The following is a 22,625-nucleotide window of genomic DNA, read 5'->3' as shown; positions in this document are numbered from 1 at the left end:
GCGTTAAGCTCTCGTATGTGCCAGCGGAGAGCGCGGATTTTTATGCAAATCCCACTTTTCATAGATCGTTTGAGAAGCAAAACGAAATGTGGTTTACCAATCGGAGTAATTCCTCGCGATGAAAATACCGTAACAGTTCCATCAGTGTTCGTTAATGTGCAGGTCTTTCGGGGCTTAAAAATGTAAGAATAGCATATATATATATCTCTGCGTGTTACAGATCGTTTGCTAAGAACCAGAGCGAGCAACAAATTCAATTTACCAATTAGAACATTTCCTCTCGATAAAAATAAGCTCGTAAAAGACGTTCGAGATCGTCTTCGCTCGCGCTCGCCCGTCTTCCAGCAGTTGAAAAACAACATGCAAATGCCGGAAATGCGTAAAGGTAGTTACTGCCATGCTGCGCGGATTTTATGCATTTATGAGAAAACTGAGCGGATGTAACGCGAAACAGCGAATGCGGGAAATAAATTCCACGCTGGATTATTTTCATGTTATGAAACGTGTTGAGAATGGAAATAAATTTTTATTACATTCCCGTTCGTTGAAATACGGCCGGGGGTCTTTCGCGTTGCTTAAATAACCGCGGGACAATTATCGCGCCGCGGGCTTTCGTAACATGACGAGGACGTGCAATAAAAAGGGCATAGGGTGAGTCATATAAGGTTCGATAGCTGGCCAATAAAAACTAATCTGAGCAAAATTTTAACCCTGTAACTTGTCCATGAAGATTATTATAGGATAAATTAGATTTCGTGGTTTTCCGGCATTTTTTCCTCTTTAGTAGCTTTTTAAAATTTTGACAAAAATGTGGCTTATTTTGGACATCAAGCCGCAAGTCATAGAATTTTTTCAGACTTTTTCAATTGCAAGCTGTGATTATCAAAAATGAAAAACAAAAGAACAATCGGAAAATCGAAGATTTCTCGAAAACTAACGTATCAGTTATTGTTATATTAATTCCCTGATAAGCTACTACCACAGCACATGTACTCAATTTTTCTCAGATTTTTTGCTAGCTTGCAACATTGCCAAAAAAAAAATGAAAACCGAATATGTCGATGTTTTTTGCTGTCAGAAAGAAGCTACTAGTATTTATTGCTCAGCTATCTATAACTCACTGAAAAACTTCTAAGGTCAGTTTTGACCATCTTAATCGGCTTTTTCATAAAAGTATCAACGTTATCGAACCGGGCTTACCAAATTTCTACATAATTTTCTCCAAGATACGTCTTGTCGCAGTTCCCGGTTGCCGCGCATCTTCCCGAACGATGGAACGAATTTGGCTATCGGCGGACGGCGTAATTGGCCGCCGCCGCCACCTTCCATCCAATTTGATTCACAAAACACTGACGTAACAATTAGCCGAAGCAGAGCGGCTCGCTCGACGATCGAGTGGAAGAACGTCCGGCCGTTATCGCGGCTTTGTGTCAATGGCGCACTTTCCTTCCGCGGCCATTTGTTCGCAATTACGCCGCGCGCTGGCCGCAATAACGAACGCCTCGCGAACAGTTCGACCGGTGCGGAATACAATGTCGCGAGGAAGCAAGAGACATAGAGGGAGAGATAGAGAGAGAGAGAGAGAGAGAGAGAGAGAGTGTGAGAAAGAGATAGAGAGGAAGAAAGAGAGCGATCGTGAGCGTTGAGCACTTTCGTCCGGTTTTCTGATAACGCCGCGCCGAGTGCAGCGGAAACGGTTTTTCCTTATGCACCGAGCTCGAGGACGCTCTAAGAAACCCTCTCCGCCGACGAGAACCCCACGTATTCTTCTCTCCTGCCACCGGTTCTCCGGAAGCACTCCCTTTCTTCCCCGTCCGCACGAGCCTTTCTTTTTCTCTCTCTCTCTCTCTCTCTTCCCGAGCAAACGATTTAAGTGTTTACATTTTCATCCGTATTTGTCGGAGGCCCACGTGTCGGGGGGCGTAAACGGTCCCACCCCCCTCGTCAGCCGGCGTCTCCGTCCGTCACGGCGAAGCCCCCAACAGGCACACTCTTATCTGGATTTTATTAAGCAGACACGGCCGATCAATAGCTGAAGGGTGTGTGGGTGGCTGTGAGCAGGGTGGCCGACCGAGGGGGAGAGGGAGGGAGGGAGGGAGGGCAATGGTTTTTATCAGAACTCGGGGGAGGGCAGAAGTTTTGTGAATTACGGGGTCTCCGCTCCGGCGTCGGCGATTTAAGCTCGCCCGTGTTTGTGTATTTGCATTTAGATTCCCAGTTTTTGGAAGTACGCTCCTCCTCCTTCTCTCTCTCTCCCTCCCTCTCTCTCTATTTCTCCCTCTCTCTCTATACGACGTATAGATATGTGTAAGCCGAGGCGGTCGGTGTTGGCGCATGTGGCCGCGTGTGCGACCGGGATACACGCCGCCGTGTCGGATCCGTGTACGGCGTTCTCTCTCCTCTACGTGTACGCGCGGCTCTCCTCTACGTGTACACGCGGCTTTCCTCTACGTGTGCGCGCGCGAGCCCCGCTATCTAATTTTGCCCCGGTTTCCCGGACCGTGTTTTTGCCCGTGACATCTGACGGATACGTACGAGAGCCTTTCTCAGGTACTTTTAATATTTATGTTCCGTTCCCCCCCTCCGACGCGGCCCGGCCGTCGCGGCAACGGGACGTGTAATATTTACGTTTCTTCTTCCACGCTTGAAATTCATGGGCGGAGATTTTTTCGGGATCCGCGCGGCGGCCCTGATATATGGGGGACGATTCGCGCCGCGGGACGTTTCGATTATATGGCGTTTTATGCGGCCGTTAAACGACCGCGCGGGTTCCTACAATGGCTGCGCGGCCGGCGAAAGGAGCCGGCACGCGTGCACCACGGGTATCGGGAATTTCGTGGATCGATTCCCGCGTTACCGAGCGCGAAATCAACTTGTTAATCACTGCCGGACTCGCGTGCCGGCCGTCCCGCCAGGTATGAATGTAAATGCCGCGCGCGCGACGCAACCCGGGCAAAGTTGCAAATTCCGTTTACCCGATTATCTCTGACCAATTACGGCCGAAGCAGTTAGCTAGACCGGGACTTGGACACTCCATTTTTGATCGCGAGAACTTCGTTCCCGCGTGGAAGTAGATTACAAGCATCTTCCGAGACAGTCGTCTATTAACCCCTTGCGCTACGATTCCTTACACGTTTCGTTAATTAACGCTTATTTGCCCTTAACCCCTTGCACTATAATAACGAGTCAGACTCGTGACAAAGCTTTCATGAAAAATCTACTAAATATTGATATTATTAATTTCTTTTAAATCGAAATCAAATTTAATTCTTCTGTGATCGAAGTTCAAAAATTAAATTAAATAAAAATAGCAGAAGTAACAACAATTGTCCAGTCCTATTATTAAAAATATTAAGAACAAATAAGTGTTAATCAACGCAGCATGAAAGAAGTCATAGTGCAAAGGGTGAACACGTTCTTGACACTAATTTCTGACCAATTTTGAAAATTCATTTTTATTGCAATATATTCGAGTAAAATGAATTCGACTATGATTTTTCGACTGCGATAGAGTCCTAATGTCATCCCCTATGATAAATGTGAATACTTTTTAGTTTTATTTTAATTAATTAAATTACTTGAATTATGTGGGGATTTTTTAGATTAGGACTTTTTCTTACAGCCGCGGAACTGAAAGAGAAATCAGTCTTCCACACGCTCGAAATTACGAAGAATCCGGAGCTATATTTTTTAAGGACAGTCGTGCCTTCGCATTAATTTTTCGTTGATTGCCGGCCTGATTTGCTCGCGAAATACTTGGGAGAAGTTTAATTGCCGCAGTCAAGGGAACGCGACTCGATCACTTTGACTTAATTGCTTCTCCAGAAACCGGTCGCCATTGCTAATAATGTAAACCAATTACAACTTAGGGCAGTTCAATTTGGCGCTGAATTAATTAACCCTTTTGCAGCCGACCGGCGGCGACTACAACGGCCGTTGCAAAACCCTCCTCGAGAACAATTCCGGTATCATCAAATTTTTGTTACTAAATCGCGGAAAAAAAGGGACGCTGCTAAAAGCGTGGCCGTAGTCGCAAAATTCAATTTTCGCGCGTGCAAAATGCGTTAAATAAAATGGAAATACCATTCCGAAATAACGGAGCAACTATTTTGGATTTCGGGTTGAAATAGCGCGAGACTGACAAGGGTCGATTAAATCACCGTTTAATCTTGCCATGGTGTTTCCAGCCTATGTGGTCCGTCGCTTTATCGCGGTCGATTCCGTCGAAATCTGGGAATCAAATTTTGTGTCGCGCGCGCGTATTAACCCTTTTGCGGACGAGAGGCGGCTCGCCACGGCGATATTTGTATTATATACAAATTAAGATAATTGTATATAAATTATATAATTGCATATAATCGTATATAAACTACATTTATATTACATACAAATGAAAATAATTTGCATAAAAGACAGTCGACACATTCGAGAAAATCGCCCTATTCTGCTACCTCGCTCGGTCGAAAAAGTCGTCGTCCTCAAAGGGTTAATCATCCCTATCCTCCAATAACAACGAGTTAAAAATCATTACGTTTTTAAAAGATATTTTTGACAGGGCGACGTAACCGTCGGCTTGCGATGACACAGTTTCTGCTAGATTTTTCGGCAGAGCGGTGCTCGGAAACTCGCGGAAATGCCGTTGGAAAAATTCGCTTTTGTGTCTTCCGTGGCCCGTGACGGTGGATTCACGTTAATAGGATTTCATGGTAGGAAAGTTATGCTGCCATTAAAGGGATCGAAAGTTACATCGATTTCGTGGGAGGCGGGGGATGCGGCGCGGAAGGGAAAAACGTCGGCGGCGGCGGCGGCCGGGGTTCCGTGGGGTAAAGTTTTATCCGGAGATTCGTGCTCGGTTCCCGTGAACGGTTTTCGAGTTTGTAGAGTGAATCGCGATTGGACGGGCTCCGGTATTAAACTTATTGATACTCGTTGCGGCCGCGGCGGTACGATTGCCGCCGATGAATATCTGTTGCGTTCCGATCGGCGGAATCTTGTACATTGTTACCGGATAAAAGAATCAAAGTTGAAAGGATCGCGTAAGAGGAACGAATGATCTAGCAGAGACTCCGGCACGAATGCGAGGAGCGATAGAGGAGGAGAGCGGGGAGGGGGAGAGAGAGTATGCCAGGCTATCGCTTTTGATTGGTTCCCTCGATACCGGCCCCGAGATTTGCTCCGTGTTCTCGCAATAATCGAGCTTCCGGCCGTGCAACGGTGAAATCGATTCCATCGCTGGTCGCGACGCTTCCGTCGTTTCGCAGCCATTAACCCTTTCGCTACGAGCGTACCCCGACGCAGAATGTATGGCCCGGATTCGGTCGCGCGGGCCGCGCCGCCATAGACCGATTTCCCTCTGCATTCTGAGGAGCCTGAATTACGCCGGCAGCCGTAACCGCGCGCGCGAGCGAGCGGCGACCCGGGCACTGTCTATTAACGACGCGCGCTCGCCGAATATCGTGTAAAACCCGTGATGAAACTCGTATACCAACCGACGGAGAGAGAGAGAGGGGAGAGAACCGCGTTTTATGCCGACGCTGACTCCGCGCGCGTTTTCTCTTCCACGTGATTGTCCTTTAACGTCTCGTCGCTTTTATCGATCAACGGCCTTTGGACTTTCCACCCTCGACGACGATCCCGGTGCCGGCCAAAACCGAAGACATAACCGGCATCTGCCACCGAAATCTCCGGATCCAGGCTCAATCTAGACCCAGATTCTTCTACGCTGATCTCGCTCGCGTTTCACTTCGAAGCTCGCGCGGAATTTGACAAAATCGGATAGCGATTTGTGGCACGAGTTTAATTCTCTGGCTAGGTTCGCGCTGACGATTGTTTGATTCGTTTATAATCGTGTTAGTCGAGATGAGAGCCCAAAATAATGATCTTATTCTAACAGGGAAATTATTGAGATTGGCAAAGTGCATATCCATTCGAAAGCATCCAGATCTCTGGGATTCTTAATTAGACATTCTACAAATTTCAAAAATCCGACTACCATAAGAAATTCTTTACTCGTCGCTAGTTGTCCCCCATCTTCAATATGGTCCAGAAATATGAAATCCTCACCAACAATGTTATATCTAGAAGTTAGAAACAATTCAGCAGAAATTCTTAAGATTCGCTTCATTTCAAATTGGAACACCCATACCCTATTATCCACACCAATAGGAACCTATATTTACATGAGATAGTAGTTAAGTGTACTCATGAACATGAGTACACTCAAACCAAGAACATTGGCAGACATTCTTTTCATTTTTAAAATTATAGAGCACAAAATGGTCTTACTAGCCCGTTATTAAAAAATAATAATAATAATAAAAAAATAAAAGTAATTGTGAATAAAATCATAGCAGAAATAATTGATAAATCAGAAGTTCATCTTCGCAGAATTCTCCGCCATTAATGCATAATATCCGCGATCTATTTAAGTTTCCCGGATACCGACTTCGAAAGCTTGGTGTACCAAAAAATGCTCACTCTGCTCTCGCGGCTCCGTCATTAGTGCATCCGCGACGTCTCCCGTCGCCGTTCGATAATCACGAAGTTTCGCCGGGGCCACCCCCCCGGTAATTTCGACGAACGGTAATCGGTCGATTATCTCGAAGTCTGAGCGATAGACGTTGATGGTACAGGGTGAATCAGTTCGCAGCGTCGGATTATGGGCGCCGGCAGTGTCGAAGGTTGGAGAGAGGGAGAGGGGGGGGGGGGGGGTTAAAGACTGGCTGCGTGGAAGAGCGGATTGAATTGTCTCCGCTATCTCGCTAATTAGTCGGACGTCGCGATCGAAGAGAATGGATCGGGATCATTCTCTATGCGCGGCCGGCGAAGCTCGCCCCGGTCCTCGAATCAGATTGGATTATCGGAGGAGTAAGAAAGTCAGCGGCGGGCGAGAAGGGGGGGGGGGGAGGGTGCATTTAACGAAGCCAGCCGGCCGGAATGGATTCACTTTTGACTCTCTCGGAACCGATATCATATCGCGGTATTGTCCGTCCGGCCGAAATAAAGACACCGCGCCGCCTCTTCTCGCCGTCGAGGGGGGGACGGCTCTCTTTAATGACGCCTCATTAACGCGTAATTAGACGTCTGAGGATATACCGGGAGATGCCCGGAGTCCGCGATGAATATCGTCCCTCTACCCCCCCCCTGTGGCGGCGGAGAGGCGCTGCGAGGTCGCGCGGCTAAAATCTAATTTTAATCATCCGATATTGCTACATCGCCCCTTAAAACTTTCCACCGGCTCCGGGATTACATCGCGCCGCGTTTAATAAGCTTCTCAATTTCTGCGGGGTGTCTAGATCACCTCCCTTCGGACTAGAATTTCTTTCCGACCCGCGAAACTAATTACGGGACGAAATTGCGAGGACGGATCCTTTTCCGTCGTTCGAGACCGGCTGCCGCGACTTCGCCGCTCTCGAATTGTTTAATGCAGTTCGTCCTGCGCGCTTCCGGCAATTAAAATTCGCCGTCCCGTACCTCGCGCGGAATAAGGGAAATTATTCGAGGAGACCTCTTCGCCCGACTCTATTCTTGATCGTTTGTCGGGCTCGCCGCTGCGGCGGCTCTTTGTTGCGATACGAAAATAATCAGAATATTGTTCGTCTCTAAGTAATGGTAAAGGGATGCGACGTTTTCAAAAATCTCTGCTTACGTTCTAAAACGTAGTCTGCACGTGATAGCAAGCTGTTGAGTAATTGTTAAATAATAAGATTTTTCTAACACGAAAGACTGCGACGGGGACGTTCGGAAAGCATTTTGATTGCAACGCGAAACGAAAAGGCGCGGACGGGGATGATTCCTAGCATGCCGGGCGCGAACTGAAAATTATGCCACAGGAACTCCCGGGTACGAATTCCTGGGCTCGATCGCTGAATCGACACACCTCTCTCTCTGTTCGCCTCTCTCGGCACGGAACAATCTCGAAGACGACGGCCGACCCATTTCCCACGAATAAAACACACGAAATAACCGAGCGCGGAAATTCCGGCGCGCCGATTTCGCTGGCCGAAACGCAATTAATTTGAGCGGGGCCCTCGCGCGCGCGCGCCGTTCATTAATCATCCCCATCGTCGTAAACTTCGCCGAAAAAAAAAAGAGAGAGAGAAAACCGGGCCGTAGAAACGAGAAACGTGCGCGGCGAGGGTGAAAAAGCACGGCTGTTCGGGGGAGGCGAAACGTATAAACAAGGGAGGAGCGGTGGTAGGAGAGAAAAAACACAATCGTTTCGCGTTTCGGTCGATTAAAATTCACGATCGAGCCCCCGGGGGTGTGGGGCGGTGCGGGGCGGAGCGGGGAGGGCGGAATCGCGGCGCTCTCGGACGAGAAACGAACAATCAAACCGGCGGGACTGCGTTCTTGTACCGCGAGGTTATCGCGGATTTCGCGCTCGCGGCCCGGCCCGAGCCCGGCCCGCCACTGATTCGGTTTTATCGGAGGCGCGGCGCGCGAGAGTCCGATACCGATCGAATGCCCCGGGAGAAACTGCTCGAACGTGCGCGCCGCCCGACGAGGGCGCACGTAACCCGTCCGCGGATCGCTTTAAGGTCCGTTTATACAGCTTTTGTGTCCGCCGTTCGCTTCTGATCTCGTTCGACTGCCGCGGCACGATATGCCATACGAGGCCACTGAAATTATTTACGGCGGAGTTCGTAAATAATTCCGATCGCCGGATCGAAACGGATGAACGTGATCAACCTATTCTCCAAAAAATACTGTAGTATAATGAGAGTGTGTGGAGATGGATGTATGTAGAATGGGACGAATGAGTACGAATGAGAGAGAGAGAGAGAGAGAGAGATAGAGAGAGACCGGAAGAAGACGAGCGATTTTGCAAAAGAGGAGCGCATTGAATGTTGGACGCTTGAAGAGAACGTGCGTGAATTTCCCGATTTGACGAAAGACCTGCTTTTAATTTAACAGTTGACATCACGATACGTTCGAGTATCAGCGAAGTTAAAGATCCGTTTCCGGGAGATTTCGCGAGAGGCGACGCTTCGACATCCGTGACACATTGCCCCGCGACGTTGTAAATGGCGCCGGAGCTCCGTACAAAATGGAAAATCAAATCCAGATCGTGGACCTGTATAAAACGGACCTTAAAACGAACGGGACGCCGTTGTCGCGCGGAAAAGAGGTGCCGGGGGTTCCGGGGATCAGAGCGCGAGCCTTTACGGGGGAGGATGGCGGAAGGGATCCGGTTCGTGTTTACAGTGTCCCGTCCCACCTGATCCCATAACAGACTCACGGACGTCGCGTCAGACCTTGCCATTGAGCGAACAAGAGCGCACGTCGACCGGGTAAAGGAAAACCTGGGGCTCCGGTGCTCCTGCCTCCACAATGGGATCCGGACAGCTCCGACGGAGGAAGTCGGAAGGGGGAGAGGGGGAGAGGGGGAGGGGACGCAACACCTCGCCGACCCTCTGATCTCCTCTGTACTGAATATTTCGTGGAATCTCGAATTCTTTCGAAGCCCCGGTGACTCGACCCTCTCTCTCTCTCTCTCTCTCTCTCTCTCTCTCTCTATCTCTCTTTCTCTGAAAGCCTTCGGTCGCCTGATTTCCTCTTGTCATATTTCGCGCGGCAGTTTACTCCGGAAGATGTCGACTCTCCTCCACCTGCGCTATCTAGCGCGACTCGGAACATGATTTGGCAGATGACTGAAGGCCGTTAAGTTCCCGTGTTTGCTGGCCCAGTCGACGGCGACGCTTTATCTATTCCGCGGCGGTTGAAACGGCCCCGATTGGCGAGACCGTTTTAGCGGGGAGGCGAGGGAGGGAGGGAGGGCGCGCCGGTATTAATGCGGCGACGGAGCACCAGGACGCGGTGAATGGCAAATGTACTTTTTCTCATCCGCAGGTCATTAACCCGTTGCTTTACGATTTCTTTCACGAGCACGGCCGGCTCTGCGGCTTATTTACGGCCACTAATTTTCGAGCGGACGAACCGCCGTTTACCGCGCGAGCGAGCGAGCGAGCGAGCGAGCGCCGCGGATATTATCACGCTGGTTGTCGAACCGATAACGTTCGTCGAGCATCTCACGATTATTAGTCTCCCGGCGTGGCACCGGCACTTTTCCCCAGCCGCTATCTCGATTTTTATCTTTAGAGGCTTTCAAAAAGAACGCGAACCATTTGCCGCATGCCGAACGCTTCTGCTTCTTTTCATCGATACGCGTACACCGGAGTTCTGCTCCAGCTTCGGTATTCCCCCAAGAAAATGAAGGAGTCACTGTCAAATGATAGGAATAAAATGTGGCGGTGCTTTCGCTTGCCCAACAAATGACCGTCGCGTTTATTTTTCTCGACCCCTCCCCGCTTTGCTTTTGTAGTTTTCCCCGACTATCGGTACTTTATCTAGGCCGTTTTCCAAGAGGAGATTTCGACTTCGGAATAAAACAGCGTCCCGCGAAATTCTTATTATTTACCCCCGTCGGATCGAGCCCATAATTCCCGGGAGCAGACGAGAGGACGTTACACGGTAGGCGTACCCGGGGTATCATAACAGTCGCCTCTATTTTTCACCCTGTCGCCTTTGAAGTTCCCCGCGCGACCCAGATCCCTCGCCATTCTACAAATGATTCGGAGTCGCGAATAAAATATAACCCTGCCAAATATCATCCGCCATACTCTCTCTCTCTCTCCCCCCCTAATTTCCAAGGACCCTAAGAAATTACTATAGTCACGAGGCATCATAACAGTCGCATCTATTTTTCACCCTCTCCGCTTTGAATTTTCCCTCGACCCAGATCTTCCACGTTCCACGAACGTCTCCCGTGCGCCGCGAATAAAACATAATCTCGCCGAATATATCGCATCCTCCCCTAATTTCCAGGAACCGTAAGGAATTACTGTAGGGGTCGGGAAAGAGTATCGGTCTAACCCTTGCCCGAGCCGAGCCCGCTACGGGGGATATTAAATTTAGTCCCGCGTCCCTTGAAAAGCCGGGGCCTCGTTACCGGCCGTGCCAAGGGTTCATCCCGGTGTCCCTAAAAAGAATGATATTCCATAAAAGGGAGAAGGCCTCTCGGTAATCTCGCCATCTCGGAAATTAAACAATTCCCCCCCACATCTCATTTCATCGCGAGAAGCATCGCGTAGCGGGAAAGGTACGCGCCTCTCTCTCTCTCTCTCTCTTTTCCTCTCTCTTTCGCCGTGCACTTCAGTTCCGCTCGACAATTTGCGAGCTGGAGCATCGAAGCACCATCGTCGGTATGAAGCTAACTTAAAATTCTAGTACTAGTATCACCGTGGTAGATAGTGGGAAAGGCTGCCTCGCGCGCGCTCGAGTACCAGAAGAGACAGGGAGCAAAGAGGCGAAAGAAAACGGGCGTGGAGCGAAAGAACCCGTGGACAAAGAGAGAGAGAGAAAGGAAAGAGAGAGAGAGAGAGAAAGGAGAGAATGTGTGCATGTGTGTGTGTGTGAGGGAGAAAGAGAGAGAGAGAGAGGAAGAGCGAGGGAGGAAAAGATGGCGGAGATAGAGATAGCAGGGTTTCGTACGCTACCCCCGTACAACCCTTAACCAGCCACGATGCATACCCCCCCGCCCTCCCCCGATCCCTCCCGCCTCCTCATAACCGCCTTGGACCCCAGTAAACAATATGGGGCAGGACGGTAAGCAGCTCACGTCTGACGCGTCACGTTCTGCCATTTGCAGAGGCGAGAGCAGAGATAGCCGGCCCCCCGGAGAAGTTCGTGAGGCCGGGCAGCACCCTGCAGCTTCATTGCCTCGTGAAAAACTCGACGGAGACCCCCTCCTACCTGTTCTGGTACCATAACTTCCGGATGATCAACTACGACGTCGATCACGGGGTGAACGTCAGCACCGATTTGATCGGCAGGGAGAGCTGGCTGGAGGTGCCGCGTGCCGCCGACCGTCACTCCGGAAATTACACCTGTGCGGCGAGCAACGCGCAGCCAGCCCGTGTCCTGGTGCACGTGTTCAAGGGAGATAATCCGGCCGCCATGCAGCACAGCATCGCGTCCTCGCCATCCGTCATGGCGTGCAGCGCCCTGTTGATGATGTTCACCACCCTCGAGCTGGCCCTGCACTCGACGGCCACCGACTGACGCACGGCCGCCGGCGACTAAGCCGTCTCGCGTGTACCACCCAGAAAACGCAGTGCGTGATCGCGAATACCTAAACCGACACCCATCCCGCGACCTTATCGCCGGCCAGGGCTTCGCCGCTTCCCTCGGAAAATCGCTTATCGTGACGCTTTCGTATACGAGGCGACCGACCGCTCGACGTTGCCCACTCGGAAAATTTTATGCGTAGACTCGTACCGCGACGACCCCTCGAGCCTCCGCGGGGTGAAGCTGATAGGCGATCGCCGGGTTTCGAATTTCGGGTTGTCGATGGTTTGCGCAAACCTTGGTTCGGTCGTCTTGCATATCTTGCGCGTGGAATCGTTTCGCAGCAGCGGCGAGATAGAGAGTTAGCTTTCAACTTTTGAGGGTATCAAGTCCTATAGTTTGTGCAAACTTCAGTTTCGTCACTGGTCACTGTGAAATTTATTTTATTTTTTGATTTCTTTACTTGTCACTTAAATCCTGTACTTACTTTGCAAACAGACGTCGATATAGATAATTGCCTGGCTTAGAACCTTAGGATATCAAGTCCTATAGTTTGTGCAAACTTCAATTTCGTCACTGATCACTGTGAAATTTATTTTATTTTTTGATTTATTTTCTCGTCTCTTGAATCCTGTACTTACTTTGCAAACAGAGGTCTACATATATTAAAGTCAGGCTTAGAATCTTAGGCTTAAAATCGAGTTCCACGGTTTGCGCAAACATCTCATCGTTGTCGCCATCGAAACCGATTCCGTTCCGCCGTGTTTTTCGTTTCTCTGTCCGCGGTCTCATCCAGCAGACAGAGGACAGCGTTATGAAATTTTCAGCGCGTCCACCATTTTTCATTGTCCTCCACGAAGCGATTAATCTGCCCCACTCCGTCATTTTTAATCCTATTCGCATCGCTCGCCGCGGATTCCCCGTCGGCAGGTTGCAAATAAGACTTCGCCGTGGAGGAGGAGGGGGGCAAGGAATACGCGCGCGCGCGTCTCTCTTTAAGCAGCATAATTTATGCGAGCTTGAATTTTTCAACGTCCCCACTCCCCCGCGGCGGAGAAACGATGCGTTTAACCCCGCGAATTTTTAACTTCGTTCGCCACCCCTCCGAGTCACTAACTCATTTTCGACACCGGAAGCGAACTGTCTGCGAAGTAAAGCAGCCGCGAGAACTCTGCTCACCTCCGAACCAAACTTTCGTGGTATTTTCGTGTGCGGGATAGTTTGCGAACGCTCTCGAGTTCCGCATTGTCCCCTCTAAAATTAGTTCCGCCCATTGAATTTTTAATTCGCGCGACGCGACCGCGGCGAATAGATAGAAAGATGCTCGGCGCTCCTTAATTTAATCGGTGAATTCGCGGCGGCGCGATCGATCGTCAGCCGTTTTCGTCGAATTCGATCCGAATTTTATTCAGCTCGGCGGAAGCGCGGCGAAACTTTCGCGATTTTTCGGATCGAACGCGGCAGCCCTGGGACCTAGATATTAAGGGAATAACGACCGCGGCCGGCGGGGTTATAAAGGTATCGCGCGACCGAAATTCCACAGGCGGTGCCCGTCGCTCGACGACGACGAGAGTCGTCGGCTCCCGTCGGCCCCGGGGACCTCGCACGAGTCGTCGAACGGATCCGCACGAAAGGTGAGAGACGTTATCGTGATTACGTATTGCATAGACTAAGAGTGGCGCCGGGGATCCCAGCCGACGTTACAGCGGGAGGATTCGCAGAGGCTGTGCCCGTGTCCCCCTTGTTAGTAATCAAACATCCTGGTAACAAGCTGGACCGATTATATCTCTGTAAATAGCGTGCCGGGTGGCGTATCGTTAAGCTGACGGATGCTCAAGTAGCTACTTCGAAGGACGCTCACGCCGACGGACGGTGTCGCTTGTGAATAATGCAGATCGTCGTCGTCGTCGTCGTCGTCGTCGTCGGCGGTCTGGTCTACGGAAAAAGATTTCCATCTTCATCCTGGTGCCGTTAAACGGGCTGTATCGTGTGCGGGTGGGCGGCAGTCGGGGCGCGGCGCAGGGCGGTCGCAGAACGATAAATCCGACGTTCGGTATCTCCCGCGCTGCCTCAACCTGGCTATTCCGCGCGACGCCGCTGTATTAACTGTTGTGATATGTGTGAACGTAAGCTATGTGTACTCCCGCGATAATAGAACCGTAATTGTGTAATCTGTCTGCGACGAGTGCCGGGATTAATGGCGGCAATCCAGCCGCGGAGCAAGTTTAGCGCCGGACCTGACCCCCTATCCTCCTCCTCCTCCTCCTCCTCCTACTCCTCCTCCCCGTCCTCCTACCCTCGCCTCCTCATTCTGCCGACAAACTTTTCGCGACGCTTCGTGACAACTTCATACGGCGGTCAGTTAGCGCCGCGCTGATATTTGTTACTTTAATTGCCGAGAACGAGAGCGACCCGCCAGCCAACGAGCGACCTAGCTCAGCGAGAATACCAGGGATTGAAAAGGTTTCGGAAATAACCGTTCCAAACTGTTCTATCTATATGTAGACGGTGTTCTGGAAATCGTAGTACAACCGGGCACGGGATGGTTCTACGTCAAAAAAGGGAGAAAATATTTTGGTATAACATTTTTCTATCCGGTGCTCCGTTTTCGTGATAGTCGACTTCGAAATTCGTTCAACTTGTAAACGATTTAACACGTTCGTCGCTCACAATTAGACACTAAAATCCCCACGAAATTAAAGCAATTTAATTAATTAAAATAAAACTGAAAGGTTCACATTTATCATAGGGGACGAAGTTAGAACTCTATCACATTCGAAAAATAAATACAAAATAAAAGATAAAAGAGATAAAAGAGATAAAAATAAATTTTCAATATTGCTCAGAAATTAGTGTCACCCAGATATAGGTGACGCGGCGACGAACGTGTTAACCCCTTGCCGTACTTTGACGAGTCTGATTCGCGATGGAAATTACTAGTAATAAATTATTAAGTATGGATGTTATTCTATTCTTTAAAATTAGAATAAAATTCTAAACCCTTGTTATTAATATTTAAGCTAGTAATTTCAGGCACGGAATAAACATTAATGTTCTTTCCCTTCTAACAAATTAAATTTATTGAAAAATTCCTAATCGCAGTAACTGTGAAGAAAATGGTACGGCAAGGGGTTAATATTTAAGAATTTAAATATATGGAATAAACATTAATGTTCTATCTCTTTTAAGAAATTATACCAATTGAATAATTTCTAATCGCGGTAACTCTGAAGAAAATGGTACGTCAAAGGGTTAACGTAGAATCACCCCCGGTTGTACCACGATTTCCGGGACACCCTGTATATGTATACGCGCGCGTGTATGGCCGGTCTGACCGGCACGGTTTGGAAGAACTAAAAAAAATAACTGTTATTAGGTGGTGCCCGGGTTCTGGTCTGTATCGGTTTCGATTTCGCAGTCGACGTTATATCGGTTGTGTAACCGTTACCTCTCGGCCGCGTAGTTTTGTTTTCTGTAATAAATACAGACGCGTGTTTCTTTTATTTCCCCCCGCGCGTCACGGATGCGGCACGTATTCGAGTCAACAGCGTGATCGCAACTCCGTAGTACCTCGTGTTACTGACTACGGCGTGTTCTTCTATATCGCGTACAGTCACCGAAAAGAAAAAGCGAGAAGTAACAGTCGCTGACGAAGGATTTTATGCATTTACGGGACAATTGGCGCAATTTAACGTTGGAAAAAGTTTAAAGGAATTTTGGAGCGCCGGTAGATTATTTGCAATCAATTAGAACGGTTAAAGAAAGAAAGAGCACGCTGTTTAGTTTTTTACGTGCTGCAAATAACACGGACTGCTTTTATTTCGCAGAAAAATTCCACGGTCCGGTCGCAGAACGAGATGCTTTCGATTCTCCGTAACTGTTGCAAAACCCGATACCAGAAATGCTCCGCGGATATTTATGCAAAATACAGTCTGTCCGATTACCTCTATCCACTTCAGCAAAATGCAAGGATTACAGAGATGTTTACCTGTTTTCTCAATAATTACATGAAGCTAAAAACAACGCAACACAGTGCTCTCGATTTCCACGAATGTTCATACCGTATAATTGCTCCGCTAATTTCAACCACGAACGCGTAAAATCCGCCGTCGAACCCGCAACTATTTTCAACCCCTGGAGAGACAGCTAACGGACGGACGGCGTCGCTTCGCCGCTTTGGAAAGCTATCGGGTCTGCGAGACGATTCGAACCACGCGTGCCCCAACTCGGTCGAAACGGTTACCTGAGAACGCGAGACTCCCTGTACCAGGAAAACTCGATCGCGGTTGGCGACCGGCAAGTTTCACGAACGATATACTTCGAACAGCCCCGGGAAGCCGTGAACACTTCCCGCGAATCGATTCGGTATTTTTTAATTAAACGCAGCGGTCGAACGAGAGCCAGCTTACAGCGCGATAAACAATTTCGTCGAAGTGTTCCCCGTTGGCGACCGCCCGTTACGGCGCGAACTTTCCGCGGAACTAATAACGGGTCACGCACACACACACACACACACACACATACATATATATATATATATTCCATATTTCGGCCTACGTCCAGGTGGCGCGTAATTAATCGTGATAATCCCGGCGTAATGCAGCACCGCCTAACGACATTATCTTCCATTGCCTTGCCCCGCACCGACCACCTTGCTCATAATGTCCAAATTAGTTCTACCTGACGTTCGCGAAATGACCGTGCTCAGGTGTACAACGTAGAGACGGGGGCCCGGCGCTTAGCTGGATTTCGCAAAATCGTTGCGACCGTGAGGCATCGACTTGTCGGCCCCCACTCCGACCCCCCAACCCCCACCCTCCTCCTTCTTCTTCCCTCCCACCGAGCGGGGGCATCTTTAAATCCCCCGGCGCGTCACGGTCCCGGTGGGCGACGGCCGGCTAATTGTTGAGTCGCGCGATAGGGAGAGCAAACCGAACGGAAGAAAGGAGATAAATCGTAGCAACCCGAAACGCGAGAAAGAGAGTGAGAGAGAGAGAGAGAGAGAGAGAGAGGAGCGAGAGTGAAAGGAAGCGATCGAATGAAAGGGAGAATCTGCGTAGGCGAGATACGAATTGCTTTTGTCCTCGGTTTACGCCGCGACGCATCGATTTACTATAGCTCGACGGCGACTTTATTGTACATACATTTTCTACACGGAATCGTTGATCGTTATCAAGATTAAATTTCTAATAGTTAGACGAGAGAGAGAGAGAGAGAGAGAGAGAGAGAGAGAGAGCCGTTTTTCCTTTTCCTGGCGAGAGGAAAGGAAGAGCAACGGACGATCATCACACGGACCACGATACATAAACTAATATCGCAGCGTTAGAATTGCCGCTTGCTCCGAGCATAATCCACTAACAGTAGACAGCCGTTTCACATTATTGTACACATTGTCGACGAGGATAATCCAATTCTATAAATAATAAACTTGATCGCGTCGAGACCCGAGCGAGCTCGCCGGCTAACGCGAGCTCTTCTACGCCGCCACGGTGGTCCGCATTGGCGTAAGGTGTGCCATTATCCTATAACTTTTCGTTCGTATAAGATAGAAACGCGAAACTTGGATCGATCAATGAAGTAATGTCAGATTTGCACCGAGCTTCCTTTTCACGCTCTGTCGATTAGCACTTGTTCTTAATATTTTTCCCAGTAGGACCAAACAATTTCTATTTCTTTTATTATTTATTATTTACTTTCGTTTCTAGAACCTAATTTCAAAAAAATCAAATTTGATTTCGATTTAAAGAAGATTAATGATATCCATATTTAGCAGACGTTGCATGAAATCTTTGTCACGAGTCTGACTCGTTATCGACTCGTAATCTGACTCTTTATCGACTCGTAATCTGACTCTTTATCGATTGCAAAAGAATTTGAAGAATTTGTAACAGTTTCTTTGACAATATTTTCTTCGGCACATTTTTTGCGGCAATTATTACTGCAGGCAGGAATTTTAATTCGCGAAAGGATCCCCTTTAGTGCAAAAAGGGATTGATATAAAAATATTAAATGTTACATCACAATATCGTAAAGAAGAAATGCAGTTATTTTTTGACGAAAACCACTGTTCTTAGGAAGTCCGTCTTTAAACCATCATTTCTATTACAAAATTGTATTAAATCATGCAAATATCTTTGTTTTTAAGGTTGGTAGACATTTAGGAATTGGTATATATTCAATACAGATCGATACGTGAAAGTTCATTTTTTTTGGTAAAATGTCACACCTTGCGCTAATCCGGACGACTGTGCGCCGTCGGGGCGGAGCCGTTTCGATAATCGTAGGATCGACGCTCGCGCGATTCGCGCGGTTCTTTTTTCTTCTCTACCGGCGAGCGAGCAAATCGGCCACGAACGAGTTTAACGTTTATATTAACGATAGCGCGCGTTAGACGAGAACGACGGATTATTGTCACGTGATGTTCGACGAATATTGTCTCTGTCTGTTACATGTATGTATATATATATATGTATATGTTACGAACGTCGCACAATGTTAATCTCATTTACGGTTGAATAAAGTTTTCATATAAAAAAAAAAAAACCAAAACGAGAGAGTTTCGCCCGGCCACGGCAGGCGCGTCCGCGCGTAATTCTACGCCGCGGAGCGTCGCGCGAAGTGTCGCGCCGCTCTGTTATTTCATACTCTATGCCATCCCCCCGTGCACGGCCGTTGAAATATTTACGCGGGGATTGGAAGAATTCCAGGACTCCCTCCACCGATCTCCACGCAAAATTCAGCGTGTCAAGATGCGAGCGCCGCGAAATTTATCAATATTCCAACCGGCGGAACCGCTTCGATCGTGACCAATGTATATTGTTTTCTAAAACCAGCATCTTGTTTATGCGGACCTCGTACGATTTCTATCGCGATTTCTATACTTGAAGGAACAAGTTTCGGTGCGAATTTCTTTCGGTAACGTTTTTTGTAATATCGAAAATTGTGACAGAGAAAAATCAGGAAGCAATCGAACTTGTTTGTCGGTATAAACTTGAATTACTTTGAGCCCTTTGAGGGCGAGGATGTTTCCAAAAGCAATATTTTGTTTTACATATTGACAAGTTAAATAGTCAAGAGAGAACGGCCGATCCTTTTGTCGTGTCACATAAAACAATGCATCGTCGTGCGACGATCGAACGACGAAGACAACAATAGAGGATGCCAAAGAACGTAGCAGAACGCGCGATAAAGTGCTCCTGAAAAGCTGTCAAATTTCCTCGCGTCACAGCTGGCGAGGAAACAAACGTGTCCGTGTATCCACGGACGTTTTCTTCGACGAGTCCGGTAATTTTTCGTTTTCTTCTGTCAACAGGGATGATCATCGTGCGAGGTGTTACCGAATGCTGATAACTCGACTACGAGATCGCTCGGTTAATCGTCGCGTTGCCCGGCGCGGCGCAAATTTAATCAGAACTTTTCTATTCGCGGATTTACGAACGCGGCCGCGCCTGGATTTATAAGTTTCCGCGGGCCGATAAACCGGCGCGTTAAATTCTCCGCAGGTATTAACGAGCGCGAAGCGACGGGGACACTCGTGAATTTTATCGCCGGCACGAGCTGTACGTGTTGCTCTTCGTTGCCGCGCTCGATATCGCCGGACGCGATTCTATGTACATCGGAATCGACTCGAATCGAATCGGGAGGGCCGCCGTTGTTCACCCAACGGCCTCGCGTCCCGCGATTCGTTTGGACACCGATAAAAATGGATGATGGACGTCGGAGTTAAATGGCACAGCAGTCTTCGATCCTTCGTAACTTCATCTGCAATTCGCTGTCCGGATTCCACGGTGTTCGACTACCAAATTTTATATTTTTCTCTCGCGCCGTCGGCGGTGGGAGCCTCGCGACGAGCCTTCCGAATTTGTTTAACACGTTGACGACGGCTTGACCCACTGGTAGGTCATATGTGTCAGACCCGCGGACTGCGTACATTTGTTTATTTTGCTTGAATATCACAAAATAGGTTTAGGTTATTTTATTATTATATATTATAATATATATTATATATATTATTATATATTATATTATATTGTATTATATATTATATATCTGTTTACGTTATAAACAGATATTCAATAGTAAAAACATAGAAATTCAATATTATAAACTTAACATAATTATTTAATTTTTGTAAATTTCGGGCACCGACTTACAGTGAAAATTGTGAATATCCGCGCCGGCGTCAACGTGTTAAAAATGATTCCCGCGGAGCGACCGACGGGACAGAGCGCGGGCTCGCTTTCGCGGCCGTTTGATTTTGTTTAATTAAAAATGGCTGCGGTCGTTCGGCCCCCCGGTCGGAAGCAGCGCGACGAATTGGCCGGTGTCCAGCCGTTCGAATATGCATTTTGTTGCATATCGATAAGTTAAACGGATCCGGAGATACGAAAGGGCCGCGAAGAGCGGTAACCCTCCAAGGAGTTAATATTGCAGCGTGTTTCCTGAATGGAGGTCGCGGCGCGCGCGTGAATAATACTAATTACTACGAGCCGGGAATGGTCCCGCTAACGAGCCATTGTCAAACCCCATGAATATTTCTTGAAACAGGACCATTATCTCGTCCAGGAAAATAGCTACTAGCTTGTAGACTTCGTTTCAAGTAATTAACTCCTATTAATCTCGCCGGCGTTTTATCGGCGTCCACTAAACGCGCCACGGTTTTTCCACCACTATTTTCCTATTTCATGCTTCGATACCTCGTGAATCGAGGCATCGGAACCACTCCTAATCCACCCCCTCCCCCTCCGCCTCCGAGAGCGCAGTTCCAAACTTCCTATTACCGTAGATCCGGAGCAACAATTAATTCGCAATTTAATACTTCGGAAATTCCAATCCTCGGATCAAGTGAAAATAGTTTCTCGCGTACAAAGGGGGCGCGCCGGCCAGCTCATTCGCATAATTTCCCCGGACGCGATTATCCGGCGTCCCGGTGTTTATCCCGCGAGCGTCGCGCGGGTTTACAAAGCTACGGGAAACGTCTACGCGGAAAAATGTCTCCGCTGCGTTCTCTCCTATTCCGGGCGTCGTCGTTGGAAATACGAGCATTTCAAGAGCGCGATAAGCGGACTAATAATAAAATACGCAGTCGTCGACGCTCGAGATGCTCGGCGCGATGCTTGAGAAACGTTGTTCGCACGGCAAAAATTGCACGCGTCCGACAATAAGCGTAAAGTGGTTATAAAATAACCAGAGGGCGACGCGCGGCGATAACTCAGCGCCGGACGGTATTTTTTCTCCGCGTCTTCGAGAACAAGAGTAGGAACCGTCCTCCGGTACATTATTTTCCACGGACGTACACGCGCCTCTGTGCCAGTGTGTGTGTGCGTTGGAGCCGCGCGCTCTCCTCTATTTATTACACAATGTATCATCGGGCCACCAGGCTCAGTCGCGTCGCATTTAATTCCGATAAAACGCCCGCGCTCCCGCGGCACGTGCAATAAGTAATGAATCGCGCCTTGACCACTTTTCCCGGGGCACAATAGACGACGGTGTGTTTCCATTCCCCGGCAAACATCGCTCGCGCGCGCGGGCCCGTCTTTATCGAAGTAAAATAGCAGAGCGGGGGGAGCGAGGGGTAGGCGTAGGCGAGCGGGGGGCATGCTCATAGGGCGTGAGCACTTTCATTCGTGTCTCTCGCGAGAATAATTCCACCGTGACACAGTTCGACCTTCCAGGCCGATAATGGCCGCGGCATGCTAATGGCATTGTCTGCCGCGTTAAAATTACCGCGTCGTTCGATCTCCCGCCGCTAATTGATTATTCCGCCGACTATTCGGGAACGGCCGGGACTCCATTAATCGCGGACTATTCGTCACCGATCGCGACTCGCGAGCCGATCGAATGTGTATCTCGAGGACGATTCTTCGCGCGGGACACTTGGGCGAGACGAAGCAATCGCGAGATCGCCGGATGATTTCTTACGCCTCTTCCGCCTGTTAACCCTTTCGGTACGAGCACTCTGTCCGCCATGACACACTCGCTGAACGAGGCCGCGCGCCGAAAAATTGCCGCCGCACGTGACGAGTCCTCCTTTATAAGAAAATATTTCCCAAGCGTTAAAGAAAAACTGTGCTTAATAAAACGACATTTTTGAAGAAAAGTGTTGCTTGTAACTTAAGAGATATTCAGAGGTACTTATATAAAATATTAAGATTTATTTCTATAAAATTCTGTTATTTATACCGGTCATCGCACGTGCGCCGGATATATCCGGCGCTCCTCCACAGCGGTCGTCGCGTGGACGCCGGATATATCCGGCACTCGTACCGAAAGGGTTAACCGAGGATTGCATTTTTATCCAACGTCGAAGCAGAAAATCCTGTTTCATTTCGCCGATTATTTATTTCCGCGTCGTATTTCACGGCGCGTTTAAAAATAAATAAATCGGATCTTTCCAACGGCTTCCGATTGCGTCGTCGATGAATTTCATACGTTGCAGATGATAACGAAACATTTCCGTCGTGGCAGGTCGGGAAATTAATCGGTTCGCGATCGCGTTTACACGGTCAAAGACCAAATTTTCAATGGAAAGCCGGTGTCCGGTCGAGAGGACGATT

General features: G+C 48.7%; 1 protein-coding gene across 1 annotated transcript in view; it reads left to right on the top strand.

Moving 5' to 3' along the window:
* LOC144467615 (lachesin) overlaps positions 1 to 12,063 on the top strand; it is a 60,188-nt gene extending 48,125 nt beyond the window's left edge. Inside the window, exon 4 of the mRNA XM_078176502.1 lies at positions 11,651 to 12,063. Coding sequence (XP_078032628.1) covers positions 11,651 to 12,063 — 413 coding nt within the window. The remainder of the gene's footprint in view (positions 1 to 11,650) is intronic.
* The last annotated feature ends 10,562 nt before the right edge of the window (positions 12,064 to 22,625 follow it).

Source organism: Augochlora pura, chromosome 3 (assembly GCF_028453695.1).
Source record: "Augochlora pura isolate Apur16 chromosome 3, APUR_v2.2.1, whole genome shotgun sequence".
NCBI lineage: Eukaryota > Metazoa > Arthropoda > Insecta > Hymenoptera > Halictidae > Augochlora > Augochlora pura.
The sequence above is the reverse complement of the archived record's forward strand: the minus strand, read 5'-3'. Positions and strand labels throughout refer to the sequence as shown.